Source organism: Trichomycterus rosablanca, chromosome 4 (assembly GCF_030014385.1).
Source record: "Trichomycterus rosablanca isolate fTriRos1 chromosome 4, fTriRos1.hap1, whole genome shotgun sequence".
NCBI classification, from domain to species: Eukaryota; Metazoa; Chordata; class Actinopteri; order Siluriformes; family Trichomycteridae; genus Trichomycterus; species Trichomycterus rosablanca.
The window spans coordinates 55948824-55958023 of record NC_085991.1 but is presented as its reverse complement, the minus strand read 5'-3'; the positions used below and the strand labels follow the sequence as shown (position 1 = coordinate 55958023).

The following is a 9200-nucleotide window of genomic DNA, read 5'->3' as shown; positions in this document are numbered from 1 at the left end:
TAAAATGTTAATTTGTTTTGCACTTCTCAGCCACCGTAGTATTATTTAATATAGGTATATAATATAATATACTAAAGGTTTGCAGAACTAAAGGTTTCAGCTGCAGCTCAGGCAGAACATAAAGCTGTAATGTTTAGTCGCGAGATTTGTGGTGTTTGTAGGAGGTTCTGTCAGTAGGGTGGCCACATTCATAGAAACAAAAAGGAGGCCATTACACCCCAAAAGCCGGACATCATATTAGGAACAGCGGGACATGATACTGCAACACACAGAATGAATCCAGAACCCATATAACAGAGTTTTTGACCAATTTAAGCAAGAATTCTATAACAAATTACCGTTTTACTCACTAAATGTTGTGTCTTTTCATATTTAAGTCTGTTCCTCGCTGCCTCCAAAAGTTTACTTTTTGGCATTTTCACCGCGATCCTGATCATGAAAGTGAGTGACCGTCTCAGGTAGCGGTGTTTACAGAACAGAGCGGGCGGGCAAAATTCAACCACCCAATCACAGACTAGCATTTAGAGGGCGGGCCTTCTCCGATTGGCCAGTGGTAGCTCTATAAGGAGTCAAATGAGGCTGTTAAACCAATAAAATACAAAGCATTTGTTCCGACATGTACCTGAGCCAATGGTAAATAATATTGATCAAAAATGAAACCAGTTCACTCCAAAAGGAGGATTTTTAAGTGTCCGTCCTAGCGTTGTGTGAATGGAGGACTGGCAGCTGAAAAGCCGGACGTCTGGCCACCCTATCTGTCAGTGATTGTATCTCTAGATGAGGTAGATCTGGTGTGTGTGTGTGTGTGTATGTGTGTGTTTGTCTGAGTCTTCAAAAAATTCTGTGGTGATGATGAAAAGTCGGTGTATCAACGTGACGCTCTGATGGTGTGGATGTTGTTTTGAGTTCAGGTTTTTTCCAGCTTAAAAAGATCTGAAATGTTCTGTTGTTTTTTCTGTCCGGTCTCCTCTGTTCTCCCCTCGATATTTTCTCTCTCCCTTCATTCTGCAGTCCACGCTATCAAATCTCGGCTGTGTTTCAAATCGCACTTTCATACTGAACAGTACGTGGGAGCGGCGAGCGTGTCAAAATACGTATTATTTATTAAACTGTACGTTTATGAAGTAAGATGAAGTAAGAATATGTAAAAATTACAAAAATATAAACAGTATTTATGAAGTTAACCGAATAATGCAGTTATTAAAAATGTAAATGTATTAATGTAAACTTTATTAATTATATATTTTATACTGTAATGCTCAGTTCACCGCAGAAACACTGAGGATAGTGTGCTGTGCATATGAGAGAGAGAGAGAAAAAATTCATTCTGTGCTGTACATTTGCTGCTCTCATTTTATATACAGAGAGAATAAACTCCCAGTCGGTTGGCAGAGCGTGTCCAGTCCTCTTCTTTCCCTTAACTCACAATGTAGAGGGGTTTCTGGTTTTCTCCGGGAGCTCCGGTTTCCTCCCACAGTGAAAAGATGTTCAAGTTAGGCGAACTGGAGATACAAAATTGTCCGTGTCCATTGTGGTGTCGGAAAGCAAACGCAGACACAAAGTTTCTTCTGAGCTGGATTGAAGTTTACTGAAAGCACAATTGTGGATTCCTACATACAGCATAAAGGCACACCAGTAAGAATACCTAAGTCAAGTCAAGTCAACTATATTTATATAGCGCTTTTTACAATAGACTGTCTCAAAGCCACTTTACAGAATACAGGACCAACAGATACAACTTACTAAGCAATTTTACATAGGTCTTCTATAGCCCTCTTCGTCCAATTTGTTAACCCCCTCCACACTGAGAGAAAAGGGAGGAGGCCGTAAAACACACATATGTGTCATTCATAAAATAGAAAATACATCTGGTGCCATAGAGTCTGTTATGCTCTAAATAATTCTGGCCTTGTGATAGCTTGGTTTTTTTTTTATTTTTAGATTTACTTTGTTTTTACAGCCTTGTTATGTTTATGTTTGCATGTTCTATCTTATTGTTCTCTTCGTGACCTTTTTAAAAAATGTTTAAATATCGTAACTTAAACTGATGAATCTTTTGTAAGCAGTAACTACCTGCCCGGTCATGAATGGAACCAATTTTAATAAATAAATAAAAAAATTGTGTGTATATATGTGTTTTCCTTAGAATTAAACGTAAGATAATCAGATACACACAACAAAAAAACCCTGACCTGTTTCATATTAGTGCCACACTCATGTATTACCCCAAATAATGAATAGAATAGAATAGAATAGAATGCCTTTATTGTCATTGCACAGTGCACAACGAAATTTTTGAGCATCTCCTTGACGGTACATGTACGTACACACAGACATATATATACACATGTATTTACAAAATAAACATATACACATCTAGATACAGAAATATAGTGGTTTTAAGAACTTTACAGAAGAAAAGAAGAAGGTTATTGCACAGTCCCTATAAATTGCACATTATTTCCTAGGATGTAAAGTTTGATAGTTTAGTGTTTTTATGGCGGAGGGGTAAAAGCTTTTCAGGAGTCTGGAAGTACGGGCCTTGATACTCCTATAGCGCCTACCAGAGGGCAACAAGGAGAACAGGTTGCAACAAGGGTGAAATGAGTCCTTTATGATGTTTGTGGCCCGACGCAGGCATCGGGTTCTGTAAATGTTCTCTAGTGAAGGCAGCTCAGTGTTGATGGTTCTCTGAGCTGATTTGATGACCCTCTGAAGAGCCTTCTTGTCAGCCTCAGAGCAGCTGGCATACCACACCAGAATGCCATGGGTGAGAATGCTTTCCACAGTGCTGCGATAGAAGGACACCAGAAGCTGCTTGGACAGGTTGGCTTTTCTTAGTGTCCTTAAAAAGTAGAGCCGCTTCTGTGCTTTTTTCACTAGAGAGGTGGTGTTGGTGGTCCATGTGAGGTCCTGGGAGATGTGTGTGCCTAAGAATTTAAAATTAGACACTCTCTCTACTGTGTTTCCTCCGGTGTATAAGTAAGTACGGTGGCCGAGAAGTGCAAAACAAATTAACATTTTAGAAAACAAAATTACAACAGTAAAAACAAAATTACAAAGGTAAAAAAAAAATACATTTTAGAAAACACAATTACAAAGGTAAAAACAAAATTACAAGTGCCGAAACAAATTTACAAGAGCTGAAACACTTTTACCAATGCCGAAACAAATTTACAAACGGCAGCTCTGACGGAAAAGGTAGGAACAATATACAGGAAGTGCTTGTTGTTTACCTGCTGTCAATCAAACTGTTTGGCGGGGATAAAGTGAACAGAGTTGTGTCGGCAGTTGTGACGGTAAATGATCAGCGATGTTTTGTCCATTTTGTGGCAATCATTTTAGCCAATTAGTCCGCTTTTGTTTTTCTTGCGGTAAATCGTTAGAATTTTAGAAGAGCAGTCAAAAGAAGAATGGGCTACTTCTAAAACATCTGGAAATGTTAAAGAAAGTAAGTGTAATGTAAACGCTAGCTAGCGTTAGGTATCTTTGGCAGAGATTTTTTTTATTATTAAAGTATAATGCACCCAGTTAATTATTTGATTACCACCGGGAAAGGGCTGCTAACTCTCTTCTGATGTGTGGGGTGTTGGGGTGTTTAACTTTTGCGAGAGAGTTGGCAACCCTGCCACAACGTATGCTGGGACTGCTAACTTTAATGTCATATTGTGTGGATGATCAGTTTTATCTATTCCAGCTAAACAACCTTGCCAGTCGTACAAACAGTTTATGGATTACAAAAACAACAAATCAAAAGAAAGACAGTCCTTTAGCTGTGGGCCAAAGAGACGACTTAAACATGAAAGACGACAAGTTCAGGTAAGGTTCCACAATATATGTTTTGTTATATATAAACGACTATTGTCAGCAAGAAAATAGGTTTACAGTTAGTTCATGTTTTAATCAGTAGAGCAGTTTGGTGTGCTATGCAACAATCATATAAATTAGGATTTACAGTAATCGTATTCTTTGTCTTAAATTTTTCTAGATAAACATAGGATTGATGGTGCCACATGGGTGTGATTTGAAACCTGCAAGAGGCAAAACACTTCCATTATTTACAGACCCAGAAATAACAGCCCCTGATTTACTGAAACTTGCTGTCCATAAAATGAGAGTCTTTAACAAGGACATGGATGAAGGACCATACGTCCTTTTGTTTCCAGATTGCTCTGAAGTGGTCCATGTGCCTGGAACAGAAAGGCCATTCATGTTGGCTGACTATAGAAAAGAAATAGGAAAGACATATTGCAGAATCAGTTTTTTCCTATGCCAAGACAAACATTTTAGAGGAGGTTTGTGAATCTGAAGATTTTAAAATATATATTTAAAACTGTTGTGACACATAATGTAGTGCTTTTGTTTCTTTTAACTGCAGTGGATGCTAGATCAGAATCAGACTCTGATTCTGAAATTGTCATCACAACTAGGAGCAGAACTGAATTCAATCAGGCTGACACCGTGGTGAGTTAACATGAAACATAATTTAGGGAAGATGTACATGGGAGAATTGAGTATATGCATAATGCTGGCCAGTATTTTGGTTCAACAGTGTGCGTGTACGTGCATGTGCGTGAGTGTGCATGTGTGTGAAAAACGCACCACCAGTTCACTTTCTTGTATCTACACCCTTTGTTCATTTTATCAGCTCCACTGAGCATATAGAAGCACTTTGTAGTTCTAAAATCACAGTTTGTAGTCCATCTTTTTCTCTGCATACTTTGTTACCCTGCTTTTCAAAATTGAGGACCACCACAGAGCAGGTATTATTTAGGTGTTGGATGATTCTCAGCACTGCAATGACACTGACGTGGTGGTGTGATAGTGTGTGTTGTGCTGGTATGAGTGGATCTTGCTGCTGGACTGAGAATAGTGCACCAACCAAGAAATACCTGCTCTGTGGGAGTCCTGACCATTAAAGGTCAGCATGAAAGGGGACTAACAAAGCAAGCAGAGAAACAGATGGACTACACACTGTAATTATAGAACTACAAAGTGCTCCTATATGGTAAACAGAGCTGATAAAATGGACAGTGAGTGTAGAAACAAGGAGGTGGTTTTAATTGTATATATGTATATCTCATAAGGGACGAATAATACAGGCTATATAAGTTTGTTGAAAATTGTATGTTTTTACCCTCAGGTTTTTAAACCCCAGAACCAAAATACTCCCAAAAACAAACCCGAAGATGAAGTGTAAGTACTAACGTAATTTTTTTTTTTTGACTAAATTAAGTATGAAATAGTACAAGAATAATGTGAAACATAACAAAACTATCCAGATTATTATGGCTTTCCCTGTTGCACTAAGTAAGCAATTTTAACATGTTTTTAGAGATGCAATGGGACATTCTTCCTCTACAATATCTGCTGGACAGGTATTGAAGCAGATGTTACCTCCATTTTTTTGCTTTCAGTTTTGTTGTGTTAGACATTTAGGTTCTTTCATGTCCTTCCCTATTTTTTAGATTCTAATATCAGATTCTGAGGATAATCTGGATCCACCTGGATCCAATCAGGCCAAGTCTCTTTGCTACAGGTAAGCAAAAAAAAAGACTCGCTTAATAGAAACTTTGATTATAAAAATTTAGACTAGATAGAAAAGAAACTGATAAATTGTTTCTAAAAACATCTGTAGAATGGTTATCCTACAGAAAGCCCTTCAGGGATCTACATAAGTTGTAAATCACTTAAAAAGCATGTTTTAGTGTAAAATGGATATAGTACCTTTTTAACACAGGAATGATAATTTCCCTACAGTAAATACACAGACCTTTATGCACCATGTGTTGAGGATGAGGAGGATGAAGAGCCTGTTCCTGTTAATGTTCAGAATATACCAGACTTGACCATGTAAGCTGGCAGTTATTGATGGTGGCAATTTAGTTTTTCTCTTTACATTTACTGATAAAAGATTAAATTACTTATATAATAATATGTGAAATCAGCCTTTTACTGCACATCAGCTTTGTCAAACAGTGTGTACTGTCTGGAATTTCCTATGTAAGTCACTCTTGTGTAATTATAAGGAGGAGGTAAACATTACACTACCTGAAATCATCACAAATCTGTCACATCCTATTGATCATGGAAGAGTCAGCCGGTTCAACATCTCAAGGTCAAATGTTTGGGATGGAGCAATCCGAGGTTTCAAGCGTGCAACCTATTCAGAAACCTGTGACATGCTGGTCAGATTTACTGATGATGCTGGTGTTTTTGAAGATGGAATTGATGCAGGTGGTCCTAGACGAGAGTTTCTAACTCTATTAATGAAACATCTAAAAGATTGGCCAATTTTTGATGGACCAGCAGGACAACGTTTCTTGGTCTACAATGCAAACGGTATTTATAGTGTTAGACTTGTGACTTCCACTTATGTTACATCATTTATATGATTTGTTAATTGAACTGTTCCATAGATATCAAGCAACAATTTGCTGAGTTTCAGCTTATCTGAATATAGAAATAAGAATAATTTTCATTCACAGCTGTCAGGGAGGATGAGTACTACTTGGCAGGGAAGATGATTGCAGTGTCAGTTGTGCATGGAGGTCCAGGTCCCCATTTCCTGTCAGAAGATCTTGTACATTACCTAGCAGGCCAGCCTTCATTCAAAGCAACAGTTGATTTAATAATTGAAGAAGAAATAGGGAAAGCTTTGCGAGAGGTAAGAAAAGTGTAAGGCTATTGTAGGGCAGGGTTTATCGATTTGTTTCTTAAAAGTTTACTTCCATGCTCACATACACAGAGGAATGGCTACATTTATTATTCTGTGATAGTACAGGAAGTAGGATTAAGCTATGTATGTAATGTAATGAGAAGGTGAGCATATACAGTATATACATTTATTGACTGAGCTTATATACCGATCAGCCATAACATTAAAACCACCTCCTTGTTTATATACTCTTTGATTATTTGTCAGCTCCACTTACCATATAGGATCATTTTGTAGTTGTTTAAAAACTGACTATAGTCCATCTGTTGTCCAATCTGCATACTTTGTTAGCCCCCTTTTACTGTGTTTTTCAATGGTCAGGACTCTACAGAGCAGGTATTATTTAGGTGTTGGATGATTCTCAGCACTGCAATGACACTGAAATGGTGGTGGTGTGTTAGTGTGTGTTGTGCTGGTATGAGTGGATCAGACACAGCAGCGCTGCTGGAGTTTTTGAATACTGTGTCCACTCACTGTGCACTCTATTAGACGTTCCTACCTAGTTGGTCCACCTTGTAGATCTAAAGTCAGAGATAGCTCATCTGCTGCCTATTGTGTTGGTCATCTTCTAGACCTTCATCAGTGGTCACAGGATGCTGCCCATGGAGTGCTGTTGGCTGGATATTTTTTGTTTGTGGACTATTCTCAGTCCAGCAGTGACACTAAAGCGTTTAAAATCTCCAGCAGCGCTGCTAACTGCATAACACCAGTTACAAAGGTGTTAAGGTATGCCAAGAAACATATTGCCTACACACATTTTAAAAAAATGTTCCAAGGGTTTTTAATGAATGCAGTGGTTATGTTTATAATGCTGCATGTGCATGTAGTAAGTAGTTTTTCATATTATTGAAGTGTTGTATATGCATGCAGATAATTCAGTATTGAACTCATGCCTTTATGTAGAGCCATTGTCTTTACCAAAAAACCTTTTGTGATATACAGCCTGAAACCAAAGAACTCCTAAGTGCACCTACATGGTTTGTTGAGCTGATGAAATAAGACAATGATACAAGAATATTGTTTTAATGAAATGGTTGATTACTTGTTGTGCCCCATTTTAGTTTTTTAGATTGAGAATGCTGCTTCTGTGGAGGCTCTGCAAGACTGTACTCTGAGGCATAGCACAATGTTACAGACAGCTGGCTGTCTGAGACATGTGGCAGCTCTTGAAGAAAAGAAAACAGTTGTGTCAGACTATCTCCGATGGTATATTATTGACCGCAACATGTGTGTAATCGACAGGTAACAGCATATCTTAGTCTTACAATTTTTGGTTGGTTACCTTCCATTTAAAAAAACAAATATAGTGCCAGTCTGCAATTCAGCTGTTAAATGGCACTGTAAGTACTGATGTCAGTTAAGTATAGCATCAATAATGTACTAGATATAACACTTTTTAAAAAATGTTTCTGGTGATTGTTTTAATGGATATTCATTTTAAATAATGTTTATCATATTGTTTATACACATACTGTATGTAATTGGCACCATACAGCAGTGTAACTGTGTTGTACTCTTTAGATTTAAGGAAGGTCTTTCAGCCCTTCAGTTTTTAACTGCACTGCAGCAGTACCCTACATTGCTGGCCCCTGTCCTGTGCTACTCAGAAAAGAAACTTACTGCTCTTGAACTTGAGAGACTTTTCAAACATGACCTCAGTCCATCAGGAAGCAACAGAAGGCTCAGAGAAGGACAAACCCTGGGTTACTGGGCAGACTATCTCCTTGATTGTGAAGGTGTGCAAAAGATTGCATAATAAATTTAAATTTTTACTACTTGGATGTGCATGATAATTATATTCCTTTACAGAAGGCCAGGCTGCTCTGTGTGTGGAAGATGTTTTAATGTTTGCAACTGGACTAACTTCACTTCCCCCCCTCTGGATTGAAACCACTGCCAAAAATTTCGAGTTTCTGGATGATTCACCATTCCCAATGGCAAATACATGTTCAAACACATTAAAATTACCACTCCTAGATTCTTACAATATTGTAGTATTAATTGGATTAAAATAATGATCGATTAATTAATTATATAATTAAATAATTATATAATTAATAGCCTTGATAACGGAGCACCACCAGCGATTTTGGATTTAAAGGTTGACCGCTGGGAACCTAAGTTTTAAAATATCATACATAAACAAGTCTCTTTCCTCTGATTGTAAGTTCTTTCAAATGGACTATTCCTCGCCTCAAAGCAATTAAAAACACTGTGCCAAGTTGCATAAAACGATAATGTTTATTAAAAGAACATTAAAACTAAGAATACAATGCTTACTACCTAAATACCTAAAGATTCATGCATACATTGTTAGATGGACTACTATATAAAATTAGTTTGAGATTTACGATGGGATGATGGAAGGAAACCCTTCTAAGATCTAATTAAAGAGTATACGAGAATAGTGAAACGAATAAAACATTTGTAGTGAAACCCAACTTTTACCAAGAGCACATAAACCGTGTCACCTGGAGCCATA

The 9200-nt window shown here is 37.6% G+C and overlaps 1 protein-coding gene across 4 annotated transcripts; it reads left to right on the top strand.

The window, feature by feature from the left end:
* The first annotated feature begins 695 nt into the window (after window positions 1-695).
* Window positions 696-7844, top strand: LOC134311806 (uncharacterized). 4 transcript variants are annotated; one of them, XM_062993481.1, is made up of 9 exons: window positions 696-782; window positions 3698-3819; window positions 3989-4295; window positions 4379-4464; window positions 5144-5196; window positions 5336-5378; window positions 5469-5539; window positions 5761-5853; window positions 7780-7835. In XM_062993481.1, exons 2-9 carry the CDS (start codon window positions 3730-3732, stop codon window positions 7790-7792), a joined length of 756 nt encoding a protein of 251 aa, XP_062849551.1. In that variant the 5' UTR covers window positions 696-782; window positions 3698-3729; the 3' UTR covers window positions 7793-7835. The 4 variants fall into 4 exon arrangements, with proteins under 4 accessions (XP_062849551.1, XP_062849554.1, XP_062849553.1 ...); XM_062993484.1 differs by lacking the exon at window positions 5761-5853 and having other exon boundaries at window positions 7780-7844; XM_062993483.1 differs by lacking the exon at window positions 7780-7835 and having other exon boundaries at window positions 5761-5873.
* Window positions 7845-9200: the final 1356 nt, after the last annotated feature.